The following is a 25,992-nucleotide window of genomic DNA, read 5'->3' as shown; positions in this document are numbered from 1 at the left end:
GGCCACACTAACCCTAATCCGATATGGTAATACCGATTTTAGCGCTACTCCTCTCATCGGGGAGGAGTACAGAAACTGATTTAAAGAGTCCTTTATATCGATATAAAGGGCCTCGTAGTGTGGACGGGTGCGCCGTTAAATCGATTTAACACTGCTAAAATCGGTTTAAACGCATAGTGTAGACCAGGGCACAGACAGTACAGCACACTTTATTCCCAAGCCTGTGCTGCGAAATGACAGGCCTATCACAAAGCCCAGTCAGTGATGATCTCTGTCATCACAAAAATGCTGAATGTACCACTGGGCAATGCAAGCTCTGTCTCCTCAGTGATGGAGTTGTACAGGTTTGGGTTTCAGATAGAGCTGTTTGTAACAAACATCCATGGGAAGTTTGTCTGCATCGTCACGGGAACATCATAAAGTGGGGTTAAAGGGATTTTAAGAAGTAAAAGAACTGGAGGTGAAGATGTCAGAAAAGGGTGATTGGTGCAACTTCTTAACTCACTTCAGAAACAGTGTATGGTTTTTCAATGAGTTTTTAGCATTTTGATCAATTTAGGGCTGGAATAAGTCTTGTGACTTATCCAAGCTCGTGCAAAGAGTCAGTGGCATATACTCGTATTGATCCCAACATCATGCCAGGTCCCAGTCTTTTCTTACAAACCCCTAGATGAGTTCTTGTTAAATGTTGTTGCTGTTTTCTCTGAATAACAGTGCTAAAATCAGTCCTCTCCTCTCCATCTCTATTGCTAAAATGCTGCATCAGCAGAAGTGCATCAGGGTCCTAGGACAGGGATAGCAGAGGCTGCTGCTTGTCAGGATTGAGGTGCATTGGTGGAGCTGTGTGGAGCCAAAGTGTAGCATGGGGTGCAGCTGGTTAGGCTATGCACACAAAACAATCAGTGCAGGAAGTGGCAGGAAAGAAAGGATTACCGAATCATTGAATTTAATGACCACTGAGGTCTCTAATTTTTAACCCCTTCACCTAGTTTAGGATTATCCCATGAGCTATCCCTGCTTAGCTAGCTATCTCTTTTGTTGTCTCTGTATCTCTCCCATCAATGAATTCATTCCCTGTAATCAGCTCTGATTAGAGTTATTTAATATCAATNTGCTAGGGTAAAAGTTTTCCGACGAACGTGCACGCGCGGCGCGTACACCTACTGGAATGGATATGAGCAAGCACTCGAAGAAGAACTGCAAGTGACCCTTACCCCATGTTGCAGAGGAAGGCAAAAAACCCCTAGGGCAGCAGCTCTCAACCATTCCAGACTACTGTACTCCTTTCAGGAGTCTGATTTGTCTTGCGTACCCACAAGTTGCACCTCACTTTAAAAAACTACTTGCTTACAAAATCAGACATAAAAATACAAAGTGTCACAGCACACTATTACTGAAAAGTTGCTCACTTTCACCATATAATTATAAAAGAAATCAACTGGAATACAAATAATGTACTTACACGTCAATATATAGAGCAATATAAAGAAGTCATTCATTGTCTGTATGAAATGATGTCTGGATGAATTGATGTACCCCATGCAAGACTTGTGTATACCCCTGGGGTATGCATACTCCTGGTTAAGAACCACTGCCCTAGGGTCTCTGCCAATCTGACCCAAGGCAAAATTCCTTCCTGACTCCAATATAGTGATCAGTTAGACCCTGAGCATGCGGGCAAGACTCATCAGGCAGATACCTGGGAAAAAAATTCTCTGCAATAACAGAGCCCTCTCTATCTAGTGTCCCATCTCCGGCTGTTGGGGATTTTTGCTGCTGGCAGTCGCCGATGGGCCACATGCCATTGTAGGCAGTTCCATCACACCATTCCCTCCATAAACTTATCAAGCTCAGTCTTGAAGCCCATTCGATTTTTTGCCCCCACCCCGTGCTCCTTGGAAGGCTGTTCCAGAACTTAACTCCTCGGTTAGAAACTTTTGCCTATTTTGAGCCTGAACTTGTTGATGGCCAGTTTATATCTGTTTGTTCTTGTGTCCACGTCATCTCAGTACAGAGAAGAGATACAATTTTCAGATAAAAATTTAAGTTTGGTAAATAGCAAATGTAACAACTATTCACTCTGTAATATGATAACACCTGTTAAAAGAGCAATCTGATTCCTGTATAATGTCTATTTAACAAAAGCTCACTATTGTAATGGTTGTTTTGTTTTTGATATTTAATGGCAAGGATTTGTAAACCTTTTAACACTTCCTAAATAAATAAACTGTTCAACAACAATTAAGTATTTAGAAACAGCTTTTCTGAACTACTGCAATATAGAACTGAACTTTTTTTAAAAATCAGGACACATCTATGTAAGTGCCTAAATGGTATCCTTTAGTTTAGTATTTAAACATCTAGACTATTTCTACGTAAGGTTCTAAACTAAGAAGCCCATTTCTTATTGACAGGAGCTTTTCAAATGAAGCACTTGCAACTGCCTTCTGTAATTCTACTTCCAACTTAACTAACTGCCTCTCAGTGAAAACGTGCATGAGATGACATACTCTTTAAAATGTTCCAATGTTTAACTTTTGCAATATTCTCTCTGTAGAATCACTTTACTTTATAAATCCAAAATTTAAATGAATGTGTTTGTTTTCAGCCAAAAGACTAATGCATTTTTTAATTGCACCAGTCACAATTGTTATGTATCCCTGTACATACAACTATATATGATTTTATTTGCTGTTTTTAAAGAACTGTGTTCATTAGAGCACACTTCACATAGGCACTATCTTCTCTCACCAGCAAGACATTACTGTGCCTACAATGAACACTTAAAATACTCTTTTTCTTACCTCTTTCCACAAGCTGAAACCTATTATACTTGGAACTGCCATACTCAGAATGAGAGCCTAGAATATTTAAAAAAAAAAAAAATTATTACTGATAGCTCCTTTATTCCTCACACATGGAACCCTGGATATTTATTGTTTCTGCCTAAAAGCTGAGACACAAGGTGGGAGAGGTAATATCTTTTATTGGACCTCATCTCTCTAATATTCTTGGACCAAATCGTATACAACACTGCACATTTAAAAGATGTCAGCTGTAATAGAACGAGTCTCAGACATGAACATTAAATGACAAATTCTGCAGTTCTTAGTCAAGCCAAAACTCAATATGAACAAACAGGATCTTACTTGATTAAACACTGCAGAATTTGGCTCACTAACTTTAGTAGTACTGGGTCTGAATAGTTTATTCTTCAAGTAACAGCAATGAAGTGCATAAATGAACTGGGGAAGGAAGCAAGAGTGAACAGGTTCTCTCTCACTAATGTGATCAAGAGACAAAGAAAAAAAATGAAAAGTACAGTTCAATTCCCTTTAACCGTATTTATTCTCTCATTCAGAATCACAGTATTAATACAAGAACAGTCTATTATACAGCACAGCAGCATTCCAGCTAATCAACCTGATCTTGCAAAGAAGGAGTAGTATAACATGGTTTTGGTAATTTCTAGTACTGAATGTATGCAAAGCAATCTATTGACAATTAAAACTGCAGTAGATCAGTTAATTGCATGCATAAAATAAAACATGAAATAGAAACAAATAGATGTTTTTACATAACCTGGTATCAACTACATTATCACTGGAAGAACTGCCTTGGCAATTCTTACAGAGCACTACTGCTTAGCATTTACATAGCAAGTGACATGTCCAAAGCATTGCACAAACATTCAATAAATAATTATTCTTCAGAGCACCCAGAGTAACTGGATATGATCCCCATTTTATGGAATGGTAACACGTGGCAGAAAAGAGATGTGATTTACCACTCATCACATCAGTGGTAGAGCTGGGATTACAACAGAAATGGTCCTGATTCCCACTGCAGCATTTATCCCTTTTAAACCCTGATGCCTTTTAGAGGCTGTAGCATAAACATGAGCAGAAATGGTCTCAACAAATCTTATATGAATAATTCCAGCTATTGTTTAGTTTGACAATTTTTCAATCTTTCCCGACAATTAAATATAAATGTATCCAGGCTGCCCTATTTTTCTAATCTTAAATGTTTCTTTAGAATTCTCAATTACTCACCCCTTGTAAAAGAGATGTATTCATTAGCTATAACAACTACCATACCAACAATGGCTAAAAATGACTGGTAACAATGACTCACCAGCAATATTGGGTGTACAGCTCTCAGTCGAAGCCACTTGAAAAGCGTCATCCAAAACTCAGGGGAACATACACCAAATGCAGCAAGCATACACATATAGGGAGTCCACAGGTACTTTATGCTGGGAAACACCACAAAAATCCAAAGATGAGACATTGCACAGATTGTATTCAGACTCCAGACACAAACACACACCTGTCTCTAAAATTTATTTGTCTGACAGTCTGGAAAATGCCATTGTTTTAGTCTAAACAGCACTATATCTAGTGGCATAAGAATAAATGTTCAGAATATCTTTTTAACCTGCTTTGCTGTTGCTTGACATGTAAAAACACACATCTCATTATGTCCTAAATAGACAAGGAGCAGAGGTCTTTTCCATTTCTAGTTTCCATGATACACCATGAATAAGGCCCTACTTAATTTGCAATATTTTGGAAATTGCAGCTCCTGTAATACTAGGCTTCCACTGCAATTTTGACAGCGGGAGCCCTGGGCGGCCGACAACAGGGGACTCCACTCTCAGCCCTGGGCTCCTGACAGCAAATAATCGTGGAAAACTAATAATGGACCTTATTACCGCAAATAGGCCCATTATTACTTTCCCACAATTTTCCATGGCTTGTCCACAATTCAGCAGCAATTATTGGACAAATCATCCCAGAATTCAAGAATGGCCTTAACCATGAACTACTTGGTGCATCAAAAAGTTACATAAGATTTCAATGGAACATCAGAATTTAAAAAGAATGCTAGCACAGCAGCTGAATTTGAAGACCAACAGGTGAATGATTAAAAATTTGTTCCAATTAACGTCTCAGATTTATGCCAGGAAAAACCTAAAAAAATGTGTTCAAGAAACCAAAGATACTTAAGCATAGTCTACTTTTGTGTGTGTGTATGGAGGCAGGGGAGATATATGGTCAAAGCTCACTGAGCTACTTCCTAGAGTAATTAGTAGTGTTGTATGTCAAATGGGTTTCAGAGAAGAATGTGGGAGGAAGACAATTTGGACAACTTCTAAAAGGGTGACTAAAGTACCATGTCCAGTTAGTAATATTTTGCCACTTTCAAAATAGAAATATCAATATAAAACTTACCCTTCCAACATCATTGCAAGAGAACCCATTAACATTGTGTGGATTACATGATAAGCTATCTCTGGCCTCTCTCCAATTCGGCCATCGTCAAGTGTAATTTTTTCTTTGAGTGGTTCACCACTGCAGTTGGAAGAAAATGAAACAGCATTTATCTCACACGGTGTCTCAAGATGTGATACCTATAAAAAACTTGACAACAGTTAAGCCACTGGTGTGCTGATACCACTACCTATCATGCTGACCAATATTATCTTATTGTTTCCTTGTAACCCTGTCCATCTGTCTGTATTTATCTTATGTCTCTTGTCTTGTACTTAGATTATAAACTCTTTGAGGGCAGGGACTGTCTATGTTCTGTGCTTGTCTGGCTCCATGGCTTGGTCCATGATTAGGGCTCCTAGGCATTATGATAACAAAAATAATAAATAACTTTAAAAAGAGAATCTAATTCATGAGTAACAAGCCTTTACATCTGTAACTATTCTGCACTGAAGTATGCTGTACTTAAGTTAAACCATGCTTTGTCATATTATTAGCCCAACTGCAAGCTGTAGAATCAGTGTAACTGCACCTATAATTTGAAGACAGAAAAAGGGATGGAAGAAAGTTCAATCTCATCATTACAAATCCTAGCAGTATCAGATTTAGGTTGCTATCTTGCATATATAAAACAAATCCAGTCACCAACTCGGAAGGTGAGAGGTGGAATGGGAAGGAATAGATTTTATTCAATCATAAAATTATTTTGAGCTACATCACAATAATAAACTTCATTGTGACAAAATGGAGAACTAAGACTATTAATACTTCACAATCAAAAAATAATGTTTGGACTTTTTTTAGATTTTCTGAAAAAGAGTTTTGTTGCACAAATTGAAGTCACTGCTTGTCACAAAGTTGTCATGATTATTACAAGTGAAAATCAATTTGAAGAATGAGAAAATTAAAACTGACAAAATCATTATGCATCAAAGCTGATTACTTGTTACAAATCTCAGGGGAAACAACTTTCCAATAAATATGGCATAATCTTCATCTCCTAAAAGTCTGACAGATTTTGAAAAATCCACTCATCTCTGCCCTTCGCAAGCGGGAAGCTTGACCTGGCACAGGAGGGAATCTACACCTTTCATTACATTCAGCACAACGTAAACTCTTCAGAAATGAGTAAGGTTATTTTCTAGCACTTAAGATTTCAAAGATAAACTTCTATATTAGGACCTATGCAGTGGTGCCATTCTAAGCCTGCAGACAGTTCCATTGCCTCTTCTACTGTTCACAGTTTTACCAAGCAAAAACAGATTCAAAATAAAGATATGTTTACCCTGTGTTCGAGGGATTTGACTGCAGCATGTGTAAGCACACCTGGGTTAGCTTTGTTTGAGCTAGCTCTCTAAAAATAGTAGAGCAGCTGCAGCAGCACGAGTGGTGGTATGAGCTAGACACTTGAGTGTGTACCTAGGCGGGCTTGTACTCTGGTAGCTAACTCATGCAACAGCCTGAGCTGCCCTGCTTTCAGTGCTATTTTTAGTGAGCTATCTCAGGCCTGGTCTACACTACACGTTTAAACCGATTTTAGCAGCGTTAAACTGATTTAACGCTGTACCCGTCCACACTACGAGGCCCTTTATATCGACATAAAGGGCTCTTTATATCGGTTTCTGTACTCCTCCCCGACGAGAGGAGTAGCACTAAAATCGGTATTACCATATCGGATTAGGGTTAGTGTGGCCACAAATCGACGGTACTGGCCTCCGGGCGGTATCCCACAGTGCACCACTGTGACTGCTCTGGACAGTAATCTGAACTCGGATGCTGTGGCCAGGTAAACAGGAAAAGCCCTGCGAAATTTAGATTTTCATTTCCTGTTTGCCCAGCGTGGAGCTCTGATCAGGCCAGGTGGCAATGCGAGTCCAAATCCAAATAAGAGCTCCAGCATGGACGGTATGGAATACTGGAATCTGAGTTGATGTATGGGAAACAAATCTGTTCTATCAAGTCGATTACAAAAGACGAAATGCCAAAGCATTGAAAAAATCTCCAGGCTACAACAGTGGCTGCGTGACAAAGTGTATACCGAAACCAGAACTCAAATGGATGCTCATAGCAGAGGTACTGGATCTCCAGCTAATTCCCACAGTTCCACAGCAGTCTCCGAAAAGTATTTGATCTCTGGCTAGCGCCCAATGCCTGTAGATTCAAACATTGTTACAAGCTGGTTAGGGAATAGCTTCCTTCAAATTACACCTCCCACCACTCCACGTGAAAGAAAAGGGAAAAGGAAATCGTTTTTCTTGACTTCTTTCCAATGTCACCTGCGTCAACTGATGTTGGTAGACGCGATGCGCGCTAGTGTAAGGGCAGTATCCTCCTCTCCATTCCTAGGTGGCAGATGATGCAAGATGGTAACGTCCTTATCACCCGTGAAGTGCTCCTAGCTTGATAACTGCTGAATACCTGTGGACTGAATGGTAGAGCGGAGCTGAGGCCTGCGGTTAAAAAATGGACATGATTCCTGAGTCTATTACCCAGTAAGATGGACAGAACGGCTGGTAACTGTCTCATCATCGCAACTGGGGTGACTTTCAACTCAGCCCCTCCTTCTCATTGTAAAGAACAAGATTTCTGTTACGGCGATCTTCATCCAGCAGCATGGATAGCTGCTCCTTCCCCCACACCGCTTCTAACTGTCCTGGCCCGGCCTAATCATACCCGGCAGCTGCCCTCCCTCATTTTATCTCACTAAAAACCTCACGTGTTTCTTTATTCCTGCCATCTCTTTATTACCTTCAGACCAAATGGGACATGCCACGGAGCCCAGGAAGTGTTGGGGAGAGAGGGACCGCACGACGGTTGGGCGTTGTTGCACGGGCCACCCGCTTGTGGCGATGTAGTCATCATTTCTGTCAGGGATTGAAGCATAGAGCAGCTGTGCTCTCTGGAATACACTGGTTTCTCTAGTACACTTGCCCATATCTAGTGCAGAGACTTGACTCTATTTTTAGAAACCATAAAAATGGGACTTACATCGGGGAGTCACTCCCCAGTTCTGCTTCTTGCACCCTGGCCCGATCTCAACCAGGCGTTACCAGATAAGCGATCAGAGCAGGACAGTCACAGAGGGACAGATAACCATCATCTCATTGCATTTACGCCTCGGCCAGCAGATGGTACAGAATGACTGATAACCGTCTCTGCTACTATGCAAAAGCACAAACTGAATGCTTGCCTTGTCGCTAGCGCTGGAGTATTCGCCTCCTGTCCGCGGCTCCAGACAACTACAGTGACTGTTTAAAAAAAAGCTTGAATGCGCTCTCATGGTTTGCCATGCTATGGCATTGCCAGGGCAATCCAGGGAAAAAGGCGCACGAAATGATTGTCTGCCGCTTGCTTTCCTGGAGGAAGGAGATGCAGCTGACGACAATTTACCCAGAACCGCCCGCGACAACTGATTTTTGCCCCAATCCAGCCACTGCCTCTCCACCCGAATTTTCAACGCGCAGGGAGACTGCGGAACATGGGACAGCTATGGAATAGCTACCCACAGTGCAATGCTCCGGAAATCGACGCTAGCCTCGGACCATGGACGCACACCGCCGATTTAATGTGCTTAGTGTGGCCGCGTGCACTCGACTTTATACAATCTGTTTTATAAAACCAGTTTACGTAAAATTGGAATAATCCCGTAGTGTAGACGTACCCTCAGTCAAAGCAAGCTCAGGTATGCCTACATCTGCCACACACCCCCCCCCCCAGTGCAGTGAAGGCATATTCAAAGAGGACACTAGGCAGTTTCTTTGGTTCTTTTCAGAATCCTGTGAGCCACAGTGAAACAAAGGAATCAAGTCAGTTTTACTGTACTGCTTGACATTTTTTTTATTTTATTTTTTTTATAATTGGAGATATACCTATTTCCTAGAACTGGAAGGGACCTTGAAAGGTCATTGAGTCTAGCCTCCTGCCTTCACTAGCAGGACCAAGTACTGATTTTTGCCCCAAATCCCTAAGTGGCCCCCTCAAGGACTGAACTCACAACTTTGGGTTTAGCAGGCCAATCAAACCACTGAGCTATCCCTCCCCCTGCTCAGCAGCAGAAGACGCAGGCACTCATAATAGGAGATCAGGGCCAAAAAAGACAGAGGAGAGGCCGACTGCTGGAGATCCTCTCCATTCCTCCACCTTATTCATGGCAGCCAGGAGGTTGTGGTGGAGACAAATGCTAGAGAAACATAAATCCTCTTGCAGCAGCCAGGAGACTCTGCACCCCCTACTCCCTACCAGAAACACACTAGTCAGAGGCTGACACAAAAGGAGCTCTTAGAAGGATCCAGGCCTCCTCTCTTCTGGCAGCAAGGGTGGGTGATGTACTACCTATCTGGGAATTATCTATGGAGCTCTCTTCCACTCATATTTGCTATTAAGCTATGGCTAAATTCATAAATGTTTTATATAGTTTTAAACCCTGGTCTATCAGAAGATTACAACTAACCGTTCATATATAATTTAATAATCGTCAAATTAGCTGTACAAAAATAAGTGATAAAAAAATAAACCACTTACCTAATTCTCCTAAAAATGACTTGAGTTACAGAAGAAAGGCAGATAATTAATACTAAAATATAAAAAGGCAATAGAGATGACTGAGTTAGCCGCAAAAAAAAGTCTTGAGATGGTGTCTGAAGGGATTCTTGACAAAGAAGCCAGTTCACTGTAAAGTTCCTAGTAAGGTAGAAATACCACACATAAAAAAAAATTATTAGCTAATCTGCTCAGCTGAATCCAAATTAATATATTTCCTCCCCCTTTGAACTACAAAAGGGAAGACTCTGTAGTTTTTGAACTACAAAACCAGTTTCTCCTCCCTTGGTTTTCACACCTCAACTGCTAGAACAGGGCCTCATCCTCCCTGATTGAACTAACCTCGTTATCTCTAGCTTGCTTCTTGCTTGCATATATAGTATACCTGGCCCCTTGAAATTTCCACTAACATGGCATCGATGAGTGGTAGTTCAGCCCATCGGAAAGCTCTATGCTCAAAACGTCTGTTAGTCTTGTTAAGGCGCCACAGGATTCATGCTGCTTTTTAAAAAATAATCTAGAATATCCGCAGTGATGGTGCCCTGTCATTTGGCTTTGGTACTCTAGCGTCCCTGCGCCAATTTATTATGGTTAAAAACACATTTTTAACTCCCAGCCTTAACATTTTCTTCTTTCTCCACCTTCAAGGGCTTACAGCAGCCTTGTTCTTACAATCTTCACAAAATTTTCAATAATTCCCATCGCATTTTACTTACAAATAAACATACGTTTGATGAGGGTAAATACTCATTGCTGACTGCCTCTCTCTCATCTCCAGAGTCTCTCCTTTTCTAGACTATATACATTTAGCTCTCGATGGTTTCCCATCACACATCTTAGCCTCCCAACTATTATTTAGGGTTATGTCTACATATCCTGCGCAGGATTGTGCGGGCAGCGATTGATCCGCGGGGATCAATTTATCGTGTTACTTATTTAGATAAATTGACCCGAGCCCCTCTCCCGTCAAACTCCTACGTCCAGCATCGCGAGAGGTGCAAGTTGAGTCGATGGGAGTAGTGGCAGCAGTTGATTCACACTATGCGTGATAGACACCACGAGGTAAGTCGATCTAAATACAATCGACTTCAAGCTACGTTATTCACGTCGTAGAAGTGCATAAATTAAGATCGATCCCCCTACCCCCCCACCCCCCCCCCCCAAAAAAAAAGTGTAGACCAGGGCTTAGAAATATTGGTTAGAAGTAGGATGTTTTCAGGGCTCTCTGATGCAGGGTTTAAATATTAAAAAAAAACTGATCAGAAACTTTTACCCTTGCTGCAGGAAGTGGCACTGAAGTGCCAGAATTCCAGAAACCCCAAGCACATCCTGTACGTGCCAAATTTCTGAAGATTTTTTTTTTTTTTTTTAAAAAGAAGGTAAAAAATTAGTTTCTAAGTTTTCCTACAAAATATTAGGAGTGTCTGCATTTAAATGCTTGTATTTTTCAAAGTAATTACAAAATTCTATGTATTTTAGACAGCTGTAAATAAATAGCTCAAACTTACTTAGTTGTGTTTAATCCAAATTTTACTTCAAGGAACTTCAACACATGTTCATTTTCTTTATGGGGAACAAATGTCTGAAAAAAAATTAAGTGAAGATAACTAAATAGCACCTATAACATAGCCCTCTTTTCCTTCAGATTACAAAACAGTGCAGGGAATAACAATGCACCCCAAAAATATAGTTAAATCAAAGATGTCATCAGTTCAGGAATTTCATAATACAGTAAAATCTCATTTAAATAAATTTTTCTTAGTGTTTCCCAGAAGGTTGTACACTCTTCACTTCATTCAGGTTCTTCAAATGGAGAGAAGAGTGAAGAGTTGCCAGCCAGCTCCACCAGCAGGGTGAAAGCTGAAAAGTGGGTATAATCCCAGCACAGAGCAAACCAAAGAGGATGGTAATTGACTCCCCTAGTGAACACAGCCCTGGTTTAACCAAAAGCTGTGGGTGTTTCAGAGACCTTCCAATAAACTATATCCCTTAGCATTCACACTCTTTTCTTAACTCACTTTGTTCTGGCTAGATAATTCAGTTCTTGCATTTTACAAGATCAGCCAATTTTTCTGTGGCTCCAAGAGCATAAGATCCACCCTTAATGCAGCAACCAAAGGAAGGAGTTTGAGTGTTCTCTTACAAATGTTGCGAGTATTGACTTTTTTTTTTTAATCTATCTTAAGTAATACACCCAAGAAGAATTTGGGAGGGAGCAAGTGCAGGAAGTTTTTTTTTTTTGAAAGGCCTTGGCTTAGAAGAGGTACTTAGTCACGAAAACATAAGGCTAAACCAAAGCAAAATCCCATTGTCTAATCCCAGCCCTGATGACTCCCACTAAGACAGTGTCTCCCTTCCCGAGTTCCAGATGAAACTGAAAATTAATGTCGATCTTAAAATGTCACACCTATTCCTGGTTGCTTGCCCCATTCACACTGGCCAGCCAAGCCATAACAGACATTGTGCTTGAGGCACATTTATTAAACAATTTAAAATATGATTCACAGACTGTTTCTATGACAGAGTAGACTGGGCTTTAGTTTCAACCCAAAAGGTGTAATTTTGGATAAAAATACTTGAGTTATGAGAGGCAACTACATATTTTCACTTCGTTCACATTTATATTAGTGCTGTCAAACTATTAAAAAAATAATCGCATTTAATCAAGAGATTAAAAATAGTCATGATTGATCACACTATTACACAATAATAGAAACCAATTTAAATTTATTATAAATATTTTGGGATATCTTTCTACATTTCCAAAATATACTGATTTCAATTACAACACAGAATACAGAGTGCATGATACTCATTTTATTTTATTATTTTTGATTATCTTTTTTTACAGTGTAATCAAAAGATATAGTATTTTTCCATTCAGTTAACAGTGCCATGCGAACACCTGTTCTCACTTCAGGTGATATTGTAAATAAAAAGCAGGCAGCAGTATCTCCTGTAAATGTAAACAAACTTGTTTGTCTCAGCAAGCGGTTGAACAAGAAGTAGCCCTGAGTTGATTTGCAGGCTCTAAAGCAGTGGTGGACAACCTGCGGCCTGTCAGGGTAATCCACTGGCAGGCCGTCAGACAATTTGTTTACATTGACTGCCACAGGCACGGCCATCCGCAGCTCCCATTGGCTGGGAATGGCGAACTACGGGCACTGGGAGCTGCAGGCAGCTGTGCCTTCGGTGGTCAATGTAATCAAACTATCTTGCAGCCCGCCAGCGGATTACCCTGATGGGCCACATGCTGCCTGCAGGCTGCAGATTGTCTACCACTGCTCTAAAGTTTTACATTGTTTTGTTTTTGAGGGCCACTATTATATATATATATATAATACACACACACAATTCTACATATGTAAGTTGCACTTTCATGCTAAAGAGATTGCACTACAGTACTTGTATGAGGTGACTGAAAAATACTATTTCTTTTATCTTTTTTATAGTGCAAATATTTGTAATAAAAATAATAATATAAAGTGAGCACTGTACACTTGGTATTCTGTGTTGTAATTGAAATCAATACATTTGAAAATGTAGAAAATCATCCACAAATATTTATAATAAATTGGTATTCTATTATTTTTTAACAATGTGATTAAACTGCAACTAATCATGACTTTTTTTTAATCTAGTTAATTTGTTTTGCATTAATCGTTTGAGTTAACTGTGAATAACTGACAGCCCTAATTTGTATATTTCCCCATAAAACAAAAGTGGCTAAAGATTTAATTCTTCCATTTTCCATTAACCTAGTCCAACAACACCTTCAAGGGATAAGCATCATTTGAAAAGGTTTTTTTGCTAAGATTACTTTTATAAACACATAACTGCATCCCTCCCTACAGGACATCAACCAATTAAATATCTCTTTCTAAAGGTAAATCTTACCTTCAGTAAGAAATTCATTGTCACTGATATCGTAAATACCAAGTAAAAGTACATTATTTTTAGCATCCTTGAAATAAATGTGCACTTTTTCATATTCATCTGCAAAAATAATATTTAAAAAACGTGAATTATTTGGAGTTCAGCGTAAACAACAAAAACTACACACTGAATCAGAAAACGATATCCCAATTACCTGAAGGCATTTAGAGAGCATTAAAGCTGCTACAAGGCTTAGTAATGGAGATACTAATAAAGCTGGATTTTCAAACTGTAAGAGATATCCCAGGAACAGGGAGAACAGATAGATTTTGTACACTTCATGCACCTGTTGGGGAAAAAAAATAAAAATAAAACAAACCTAGAGTTCATATCTTGTTTACAAAACAGTGGAACAACTACAAGTGACAGAAACTTGTGAATCCTTTTACTGCACAATCCTAAGAATTCAGTATTTTATAAGTGGTTCCACCTTTGTCTATTGCAAAAATTGCTTGTACAGTGTAAAATGTAAACAGTGTTGCCCTGCTAACCTGACGTTGAAGAAGAGAGACTCTAGCTAAACATCCATCCTCCCATCCAGAGATATCAGAAAGTACAGTTCTACTCTAAAAGGTAGCTATGTAAAAGCAGTGTTTGTGGGGTACCAAGATTATTGCTCAGTGACTCCATAGCACATTTGTAAAAGTACATGACTAAAAGGCTATGTTTTACGAGATACTTTTCTTCTTCTACTTCACTTGCATATCACTGTGAAAGTAGAATGAATTATATTGTAAAAATAAGAATAGATTAAAGAAATGTTGTATGTACCTTTAAGCAAAAATAAGAAATGTTGAAATATAGGTGCCAGGAAAAGAGACATTAGGCATAAACAATGGTGCTAAGGGCGAAACATTAACAGAATATCAGCAATAGTTAGTAAGGAAATAAGATATGCGTGCCTAGCCCAGGTAAACTTATCAGATTCTGCTTCCTTTGTTATCTTGTTAAGTTCTCACCCTTCTATCTGTATAAATAAGATAGTTTGTGTCTTGCATGGTGCTCACATTATCTGGGTGTTATTAGCAGAGCGCTGTGCTAATAAAACAGAGTGGTCTGACAAACTGTGAGTCCTGAGTCTAACTTTGACATCACCTTACCATGTCACACTACTTAGAATGTTCACATGTAGGTACTGCAACTTGCTTACCATTACTTACCTCTGGGTAAACAGAATCCAGCAATTCTGATACGTACAATTCTTTATGTATATGCAAATATACAGTGAAAGAATTTACAATGTGCATTTTAAAATATAGTGGTTTCTTCAATAGACCAGCAATATGGCCCCATCAGTTTGGGACTAAAGCATGTAAGAGTTGGTGTGCATAACTTGTTCCCTACTGTGGGGGAATGGAAAGGAAGCTAATTTGTTGATGTAAGTCACTCTGTATTTAGGGAGGGAGAGGTTGTTTTCTTTTGTGGGTTTTTTTGAAATCTGGAAGGCACACACATATCATGCTGAGGGGTACAGTACAAGAACCTAAATAAAAGATTATTCATTTTTATATTCAATCATTTTTCAGAGTAGTTCCAAACTTTAAATATTTCCCCCTACTGAACCTCCTGTTTACATAAATTATCCAGCCATAAAGGCTGCCTAACCAACTGTAGGGGAGAATCATTCAGTGCAAAGTGAGTTTCCAGTAGCATAAAGCCAGCAGACAGGCCCCTAGGCACCTCCCCTCCCTGCTGCCACATACAAAGGAAAAGGGGACATGACCAGAGCAAAGCAGATGTGGCTGTACACTAATTCATGGCTACAGTCCAGGCCCCAGGTTTTTTTGTTTTGTTTTGTTGTCTTGGTTTTTTTGGGGGGCGGGGGGGAGGGGGTGTTACAGCCAGTGAGTCATAGAGCAGCCCTTAGGCTCTCCTAAGCCTCAAATTGCTCTATACCAGAAGACCAGGCCCTGCCAACCCCTGATCCCCAGAAGACGAGAGTGTAAAGATGAGCTTAAAGCCACTTTATTCTCATGGCTAGTGTTATGTGCACTTTAGCTGGACTCCAGCTTTGGCTCTAACTCACAAACAGAGATAATCTATGCCCTTTGGAGTTTGTGGAAACAAAACATTGCAGTTACTGTAGTTGTTTAATTCAAGTTTCCAAACAAACAATCAATAGTTTGAAGAGTCATAATACCTTATCTGTCTGCACAAGGGCAAAGCTGTCCAGCAGGAGGAGAGACACAGCCTGGACAAACAGCAGATAGTGACTGTACTCCCACATCATCATGAAAGTATATGTTGAAGCATTCACCAAAAGGTAGCAAAGCCTCTAGGGAAATACAGAAGAACATTAACTTAATTATCATGTATTCCTGACATAAGAAAAATTGAGAGATAAACAAAACTCAGTTCACTAGTAATGTAAATTATTTCTTTAAAGAATTAAAATACTAAACTAAGAGTTCATCTTTTTCTCAAAAGGGAGTTTCATTTTCTTTGCACTGGATAGTGGGGGTGGGCATGGTAAGGGGTTTTAATATTACTGATAAGCAGCTAGTTTTTAGTTAGCTGAATTCTTCTTTTCCCCAGTTTAGTCTTTATTCAGTGAGGAGAGAAGAGGTCATATCTGAAGCAGTCAAAATCATATGAGACATGTCAGAAGAAATTACCAACCTAGACAAGGGACAGGAAGAGGAATCTATCACCATATTTCTGACTCCCTGAATGGTGAGGAAAGAACCAAATTCTCTATAATCTTATGCAGCCAAAAAACTAAAAAAAACCAAACCCCTACACAACTTTTGACAAATTTCAAAAGTGAGAGAGTTGGTGGTATTAATGTAAGGTTGATTCCCATACTGTTCCCCTCAACCACCATGGTAACATTAGAGGACAGGGGAACATTCACTTTGCAGTGAAACTAAAGTACTAGGTGTACTCCAGATGGCTGCTTTGCAAAAAGCAAACATTTTTTCCTCTTCTTTTTCTGCCTAGAAAGACAATAAGGTAATAAAGGTGTAACTACTTTGGAGCATACTTCTACTAGTTGCATTTTGTTAAGAAAGTACTTGTGTTTTACCTCAGCAGAAGAATTTATGTTGTTTTTTAAATAGCCTGTAAGAGCTGCAACTTGACATGCAAAATATGGCAATGCCCAATTTTCCCTTAAAGGAATGGAGTAGTCGATTCTTGTTGTATCTGTCCTAAAACAAAGCGTAGAAGAACAAAACAGAACTATTAAGTTGTTTATGGAATAAAAATATTATGGGAAACCAATTCTGGTTATCATAGATATCTTATTAGCAAACCATTCCTGTTACTGGTGTTTTAATATACTGCACTGTTTACTAGAAACAAAAATCTGTTTTACTATTGGTAAAAGTCACAAGTTTAACATAGTCAAAATGGAGGGACTTAAAATCTTTATTCAGCTATAAGTATTCTACCACTTTATGCATACGAATAGTCAATAGGACTACTCAGATGACTAAGATTTGTAGGTCAGGGCCCATAAGGGCTGCCTTTCACATTAAGATGAAGTATGGGTTATGGGAGAGAGAATAGAGTCTTTACAACTATTACGCAATATACGTTTTAGACAAGTACTTTCTCAACTGCTTAAAACATATCTGCATGTCATCTCAGGAGTCATGTAACATTACCAAACAGCAATCCAGCACCTGTTGATACTCTGCCTACTTCTGAGACTTTTACTGACAAAATGGAAATTACTGATTGATGGGGTGCAAAGACCAGAAAAACATTAGGATTTTCTTATAAATAGTGACTGAACAGCTTCCACACAACTTGAGTTACAGGGTAACATTTTCAAAAATGCCTAAATAATATGAGTGCCTAAGTCCCTTAGGAACCTATGTCCCATTAACTTTCAGTGAAACAGATGCATAACTGCCTAAGTCACTTTTGAAAATTGGATTTAGGCTCCTAAGTTGTTTAGGCACTTGAAAAAAGTTACCCCCATCTAATTTTTGCTTCTCCAGATACCCTCACAGTGGTCCATTCAGAGCTCTGTATCCACTTTTGCTTTCAATTTCCAAACTTGTTTAATTTTGCTTGCTCATGGAAAAAATACAGATTATTCACCATTACCATTTCCTTTTCTACTTCATGCACTTCAGCCAGCCAGCTAATGAACAGCATTTTTATTTGCTGATCACAGCCTGAACAGTGATGACTTTATACCTTTCCTCAAAGAAAGTGCTCTTCAAAAGTTTCAGTTTAAATTCATCAGGATCCCGTTTATCTGATCTAACTAAAACCAGGTCCAGATTGGATAATCAGAAATTCGGATAATGTGGAGAATGGGAAAGTGTGTGGTTGGAGTGCCATCTAGTGGCCACAGAAGAGATTGGACCTGTGTGTGCTGGTTGGTTGGTTGGTACAGAGAGCTGGATAACGGAGAGTCAGATAAACAAGGTTCTACTGTACATCATTAGTACTTTGCACTTCCATAAGCCTTTCCTTCCAAGAATCTCAAAGTGCTTTACAGCCAGTAAGAAATCACAGATGCATAGTAAATCAGTGACAAAATTAGGAGTTAAACTCAATCGTTTATTCTCAGAACCAGTTCATGTCATTGAACTCTTCAACATACTTTATAGGGGTTCATAACAGGGAGCTTTCAGGTAAGTGACACATTAAACAACAAATTTAGATAACAAGATCTTCTAGATAAGAGAGATTCTACTTTGCTACAGAAAGCAGATTCAGAAAGCCAAGAGGCTTTGAAGACACATGCACAGGGCATGAAGTTCAAGGCAAGAGAACCACAACCAAAACAGTTAAGAGCTGGCCAGAGCATGAGATTTCCATTTTATGGCAATTGTCAAGGTTTTGAAATTTGTTTTCCTTCCACACTGGAACAAAAACAAAACCTTTCAAATGTTTTTGCCAAATAGAATTTTGTTGAAACATCTGCTCTCTCTCACTCTGTAACCAGGGAATCCATCTTGGACTTCAAAAACCTTCCCATCAAAAACTTTGAAATTGATATATCTCCATAAAACGTTTCAGCTTTAATTAAATAACATTTTAAAAAAAATATTTCAACAAAAATGTTCTGACCAGCTCCACAAATATTTTTAAAATGCCTTACTGACAAACTAGATTACATAATAGGTGTTTTCTTACCTGTTAATAATGAACCATGCTATGGTCAGCATTCCGGCCAACCAAGTCCCACTCATAACCCAACTGGTTACAAACAATGCAGCCATATAAATTCCCTGCAGTCCAAAAACTATACCAATGTAGAAATACACTGGCTCGATAACCTCCTGAAATTACAAATAAAAGTAAAGACACATAGCAGCAACTGAGCTGAAATTGTAAATTATGAATATATACTGCTAACAGGGTGCTAGATACTTTACAAACAGATAAGTTATGTTCCCTATCATAAGAGCTTATGTTTTAAGTATACAACATCAAAATGCTCCAGGAGAGAGAGAAAGAACGTGTGTGTGTGTATGTGTACAAAACAGAGTGAATTAACATCAGAGTTTAGCACACATCTTGGTGTAACGATCTGGGGTTTGTATTAATAGTGAGGATTTCACATTGATCAGTTTTGATAACACCTTACTGCAGTGAGATTTTAAGTATATAGGCCTCTTGAAGGGAGAGAGTTTAAAGGAGGAACTTTGATAAAGTGAAAGCATGGCAGATGAGGTTACAGATGGACTTGTCTAAGTGTAAATATTTTGCCACTTACCTATAACTGATTAATCTCTCCCCATACCCCCCGAAAAAAAGCAAAGAGGGAGGCCAGGTCTACACTACAAAATTTTGACAACATAGCTACTTTGGTCAGGGATGTGAAAAAAACCTGCAGCCCCTAGCCAACATAGCTATGCCAGCAAAACCTCAGTGCAGATGCAGCAATGTTGAAAGAAGAGCGCTTCTGTTCACAATATATTCAGGGAGGGGTGATGATACTAGGCCAACAGAAAAACACCTTCTGCTGGCACAAGCTGTGTCTATGCTAGGGGGCTTGTCTGGTATAGCTATACTGGCAAAGCATTTGTACTGTTGACCAGGCCGCAGTTATATCAGTATAAAAGTGCTTATACCAGTATACTTTGTTTCAGTTTGGGAACCAAAATAAGCTGTATTGGTATAAGGCACTTCTAAACCGTATAGCTGCATTTACATTAGATGTGTTACTGAATGGAAAACCCACCTCCACAACCAACAGTTATGATGATAAAACTTTCAAGTGTAGACCTGCTCAAAATAGAAGCTGGCTGGACTGTGCAGGGCCTTCTAGCCTTTATTGCAGAAACAATTTAAATCAGTATGGTAGATTTACATTTCAAAGTCCTTTCCAAAACATTATTTAATCCTCCCTTTGTGAAAGTAAGCCTGACTAACTAAATTGTGATTGCCCAAGGTCACGTGGGATATGTCTACAATAAACTTCTGCAGACATACAAATTGACTCTCAGTTAACTCAAGGGGTTAACATATGTAAAGGCTAGCGTGGACATTCCCCACACTTTTGAAACAGGCTACAAATGTAAAGAACAAACAGCATTAAGTACAGAAGTCTAGCATAGACAAGCCCAGAGAGCCTGTCAGAGACTGGATTAGAGCTCAGGAGACCCTGGATCCCAGTGTTATGCTCAGACCACATCCTTTCAATACACATAGCAAACAAAACTTCATATCCATATTATACTGTAAAAATGAAAGCAAAGCAGAAGAGATACACATACTTCGCTACCAGATGCTTGATACAAAACGCTGGCAATCAACTCTGGATACAATGTCATTTGCTGCACTGCATTTATAGTCCTCAGCGGTACAGTTTTATTGTTGTGTGTCAGCTCATAAACACCTGAAGGCAGAAAAGATTTTTTCTAAAATCAGTTATCCTGCTTGTAGGAACAACAACAGTAATAGTTGTGTAAAAGCAGGATGGCAGTAGATCAGACTATTAAGACTACTGACTGATACACCCACACACAATTTAAAAAGAAGAAGAAAGGACTGTGCTAGTTGCAACCTCACCCTGATTATTTTGAGGAAGTCAGCATTAAGTTATTTCCATTTATAAACATCTGTTGAGCTAGCCTTTAAATTTAGAGTCCAAGTTCACTGCCTAAAGCTTAAATAGTCTATTCAATCTAGTATACATCAGGATTTTTTAAAACTGTTCACTTGATGCAATTTATCCCCTCCCAAACAAAGGAATTTGGTATATACTTTCTTAATCACATTTTGAGGTTAACATGAAAATCAGAAAGGGAAAAACCACTGAGAAACAAAAGATCATCTACATCTTTAAAAAAGCGGCATGTATATTTATAAATAAACAAACATGCATGCATAAATTCCAGATGATTGTTTAAAGTTACAGAATGAAGAACATGCTCAACAAGTATGCTCCTCCGACAACACCACTACTAAAACAAGACTCTTCACTGCACATGCATCTCCCTTTGGGAAGAAGATGAGAAAACAAATAACACATGATACATGTGTTGTCATGTTGTTTAATGTACTACTGGAAGGAACTCAGATATTCTGGTGATAAGCATGGTATAAAAACCTATATAGACGTGACTAGAATAAACATTTGTCGTACCTCTTTCAAAGGAAGGAGCCTTTAGCAGTTCTTTATAAAATGAGTAATATACGGCACTGTCACCCTGAAATGTAATCTCTCGTTCAAGTTCCTAGAAGAAAATAAAATAATTAAATATACATTTACCCCCTATAATTTCTTCTTCTAAAAGCCGACATATTTTCAGATAGGCTAGTTTTATAATATAGCATATGGATATTAATCCATATCTTCAAAATATTGATCTTGACTGCACCCCTGTCATATATGCAGTGTTACCTACAATGTACAAATCCCGAAACTGACACTGAGAATCAAAGTGACTTGCCCAAAACCACATGGTAAATCAGTCAGACTAAGCTTGGCCAGTGTCGTCATTCCCAGTGTCACGCCCACTGTTGCTGCTTTGGTGACATGGGCCTGGTTTTAGAATGTTCATATTCACATATTATTTTGAAATGCTGCCAAATAGTTTCTGACCAATGCAAGTGACACAAGAGAAATGGCGATTTTCAGTTTGGATCTCAGCAAAACCTGAACAGAATTTCACAGGATAAAGAAAAGGCTTTCCTCATGCAAAATTTTAGAGAATGGCTTCGAACAACATAGGCATTAAAGTATCTTAAAAAGAGGTCACAAGAATCTTATAATAAAAAAGCCCTAAGCAACCTAAATATAGAGGTCGCTACCAGCTGTCCGCACAACGCTTTGCAGGGACACCTTAAAAATCAGCATGATGGGTTTCCAAATATTTGCAGGTCTAGTACATCTAGAATAGAGTTTATATAGTATAGTATCTTTTGCCAACATAACGCAGGTAAAACACATCGTATGGGTGTAGCACACCTCTTAAAACTTCTCGGTTATTTTGGCCATAAAGAGTGTTTTCTCAACAAGACAAGAAGTATAAAACCTAGTGATTGTACTGATGTTGTCAAAACAAGAACACCAGATGGAAACCAGCAAAGTTTGTTTAGATGATTATATATGAAAATATATATATAAGGTATAACAGCTCTTCTCATCAGTATGGTGCTTTGCAAATATTAACTACTAAGGAATCCAAAATCCCTGTAAAAAAAGCATTATCTCCATTTTACATATGGGAAAACAGGAGCACATGAATAATATGCTCAAGACACAGGGAGAGTTGGGGTCAAATCTGGAATTAGAACCCAAGAAGTTTCTAATGTCTAGCAGCACATAAGACAGATCCCTTCTCAGACAGTTTGCAACTTAGATGAGCCAGGATACAGCATCCACCAGAATGGGATGAGGGAAGGACAGACATACATATCCACCATTATGCAGATACTCAGTTTAGGCATATGTGCGTGTGGGTGGCTCCATTTTAGGATTTTTTTTTTTTAATAGTGCATACAATATTATGTAGGCACTGCTGCAAAAGTCAGTTTTCAGGAGTGATATAAATGAACTGAGGATGGAGGCTTCTCCAAGAGACTTTAGAAGGGTATTCGAACCATAAAGAACAGGACAGAAAATGATATGAAGACATATGTTAAGAGGAGATGAGGGAAATTAAGATTGGCATTATTGGCAGAAAGGATACAAAGGAGAGATCTTATCACTAATGTAAGCAAAGGCTACATGATTTAGGGATTTGAAAGCAGGAACCAGAAGTTTGAACCTGGCATCCTGATTAATGGGAAGAATTAAAAACACAATGTAAGATTATTTCAGAACTATTCTACTTTTTTACCTGCCTGCTGGAGAACCAGAATTTCCGTTCATGGTATGTTGAGAGGTACACTGCATACATCATCCCACTAGTGACAGCTGCGACACAGCCAAAGAAAAGCTTTGCAAAACGTTGAAATAAGACATCTGTAAAAGAATAGTAACAAGCAAAATTACTCCAGAGAAATACAGCACTTGTTAATGTGCCAACTTTTTTTTTTTTTTTTTTTAAGTTCACTATGACTCGTTTACTTACAATTCAACAAGTTAAGGCCCTTAAAATTAACCTATTTCATTGCAGACACATGAAGAAACCATATAGCAGGGTTGCATTCCTTGAAAGGGGGTTTTACTCTCAGTTCTCACTAACGCTGAATAGGGATTTCATAGATAAATACCTACACATCATGCTGAAAATTTACCCCCATATTAACTGTCATAATTTCTGCAACAATCTAGTGAAGGAAATACATCCCAGAGAAAAATCACACTGAACTTTGGATTTTATTACACACACTGTAATGGATGTATATACGCAACAGAAGGTAACAATTCATTAGCTCTCAAGAAAAATGCCACCAATACTTTAACATTACTGTTTCCTTTTTCTTCTTCATGAATGATAGGGCGCAGCTACTTTGGAATTTGCCAATTTATTTAATTCAATCAGCACCCATTTCAACTCTATCTCCCTCTATTTTGTATTCAGAATGTTTAAGTTAAAGTTATTGAACTGCCATACATAAAACAACAACAGCTTTTAGGTGTTCTATTTCTTAAAAAACTAGAACTATTTTAGTTCCTCTATTCCTGCTGCAGAACTATCAATTCAACCATCCTAACTTATAAGCTACTAGAAAATTCCAGACTCCGTTAAAGGATGTAAGTGTGTACAAATACACACACACACGTAAATTGAATGGAGTGTTTTGTTTTTAAACAGGCAAAAAAGTGAACTTTAAGCAGAGATTTTCTATAAAGAAGAAATGCATTTGCACATTGCAAAAAATTGAAATGATCAAGCATTATCATTTTACTTCATGATATACAAACTTGCACCATAAGTAGATTGTAAAGCATATGTATTTTTTTAATCATCCAAAGAATCTCATTCAAAATAATTATTCTATAATTATTGTACTAGAAACATAATTCCATACAATTTACATAGTTTAAGAACAATAAAAAATGAGACATTAACAGAAAATACTGCTGCTTACATTTTGGCGATCTTCCCAGATTTGGGTTTTCTTTGTTTCTCTCATCTAGAGCCATTTTGTCAGTTTCTGTGCAATTTTGCTTCTTTCTTTGTCGCAGATCTGCTGCCCCTTAAAATATTCCCAGAAGTTATTGAAATATATAGTATCATTTCTAAGAAATCTACACAGCAGTTATTGTATATTCACACTGTATATTCAATAAAAGTCCCATTAAACAAGAATGTGTTAAAATCAATTTTCTACTTTTACATTGAATATATAACTAACATACAAGAGGGTAATACATATGGATTCTCCTTTTGAGAATTCATTAAAGTTTGCTTTGGAGATTGTGATATCACTAGAACCCGTACTGAAAGTTTGCTATTTTATTTTATAGTTACTTTAGCATATAATGGGGAAAGCAGGTTGTCTAAATTAATGCATATAGACATGATTCTGTCCTCGCACTGCTTTTACGCTGGCATAACTTCATTGACTTGTGATTTACATTAGTGTAAGTTAGACCAGCATCAGGCCCACATTGCTTTTTAAAAGAACTGCCTGTTACTGCTACTTTTATTTAGTTAAGATTTTAAAAGATAAAGATGAATAGTGATAACCTTTTTAACTTCCAAGTCTACTCTAATTAAATCCATACATGCTAATTTAACCAAGAACTCATATAATTTAAAAAGTCAGTCATTTAATGAGGGCACATTGTAAGATTATAGGCCTGTTTCTGCTCTCATTATTATTATTTTCCGTAGAATCCCTAATGTTTTCCAAAAATAAAATCTAAGCCCCCACCCTGATTTTTCAATCTAAAGGGCAAACAGGATAATTCACAGATACTAAGACCATAAGAGAACATTTTTATGAATCTAGTTTGACCTACTGCATAAGACAGGCCACAGAATTTCACCCAGTAACTGGGGGCTCAACTAGACCATCTCTTCTAAAAAGCCATCCAATCTTAATTTAAATACATCAATCTTCACATCCTATGGTAAACCTTTCCAATTGTTCATTATTTTCACTGTTAAAAAAATCTGCTTATTTACAGTTTAAGTTTGTCTAGCTTCAATTTCCAGTTATTAGACTTAGAAGTACGGGAAAAGGATATAACATACAAATAGACGGTTCAAATTGGTGTCTGGTTTATTAGGAAATACGTTTTAACACAATGATGTTTTAAAATATATTCAGTAAAATATATAATTATCCCTAACCACACACAATCTATCTATAATCTGACAGTCTTTTTTGTACTCAATGCAAAGTTTCCATCTACTTCAATGGGAGCAGGTTTGGGAATATGATTGATAAAAGAAATCTCTAGGGTGCTCAAATTTGATGATGGCAGCATGGTATAAAAATCCAAATAAAGATCAACAGAGTTAGTTCCCACCCTGCTCCGAAGAGATTAAAAAAAAGTTAGATAGTAATGTTAAAAACTCAGTGCACTAGAACAGACATATAATTTATGTTTCTACACTATGAAAAAGTAAAATCTCCATGGTTGGGTGAGCAATAAGTGTTTATTGATATTTTGTGTGCATTTTAGAAGGAAATCTTAGATGCCTTACTCTGCCATACTAGCTATTACCAAAGCAATATTAGTAGGATATCACTGCAACTAGTGCCTACATATATATATATAGCGACTGGATAGCGTAGTGGTTAAGAGCGCTGCCCTTTGATACGGGAGACCGCCCTTTGCTATGAGAGACTGGGGTTCAAATCCCAGTTGGTACCCAACTTTCCAGTAGGGGTCCTTGGGCAAAAGACCCCCTAATGCTTCACCTGC

The 25,992-nt window shown here is 38.3% G+C and overlaps 1 protein-coding gene across 1 annotated transcript in view; it reads right to left on the bottom strand.

Annotated features, from left to right (window-relative positions):
• Positions 1-25,992, bottom strand: part of DPY19L4 (dpy-19 like 4) — a 52,635-nt gene that overhangs the window by 19,768 nt on the left and 6,875 nt on the right. The window contains exons 2-15 of the mRNA XM_075063111.1: positions 24,204-24,311; positions 23,006-23,130; positions 21,307-21,397; positions 20,435-20,556; positions 18,849-18,994; positions 16,777-16,900; positions 15,892-16,026; positions 13,906-14,037; positions 13,713-13,811; positions 11,324-11,397; positions 9,798-9,956; positions 5,238-5,357; positions 4,138-4,258; positions 2,805-2,861 (exon numbers count right to left, since the gene is read on the bottom strand). Coding sequence (XP_074919212.1) covers positions 2,805-2,861; positions 4,138-4,258; positions 5,238-5,357; positions 9,798-9,956; positions 11,324-11,397; positions 13,713-13,811; positions 13,906-14,037; positions 15,892-16,026; positions 16,777-16,900; positions 18,849-18,994; positions 20,435-20,556; positions 21,307-21,397; positions 23,006-23,130; positions 24,204-24,311 — 1,613 coding nt within the window. The remainder of the gene's footprint in view (positions 1-2,804; positions 2,862-4,137; positions 4,259-5,237; positions 5,358-9,797; positions 9,957-11,323; positions 11,398-13,712; positions 13,812-13,905; positions 14,038-15,891; positions 16,027-16,776; positions 16,901-18,848; positions 18,995-20,434; positions 20,557-21,306; positions 21,398-23,005; positions 23,131-24,203; positions 24,312-25,992) is intronic.

This window comes from Chelonoidis abingdonii, chromosome 2 (assembly GCF_003597395.2).
Source record: "Chelonoidis abingdonii isolate Lonesome George chromosome 2, CheloAbing_2.0, whole genome shotgun sequence".
Taxonomy (NCBI): domain Eukaryota; kingdom Metazoa; phylum Chordata; order Testudines; family Testudinidae; genus Chelonoidis; species Chelonoidis abingdonii.
The sequence above is the reverse complement of the archived record's forward strand: the minus strand, read 5'-3'. Positions and strand labels throughout refer to the sequence as shown.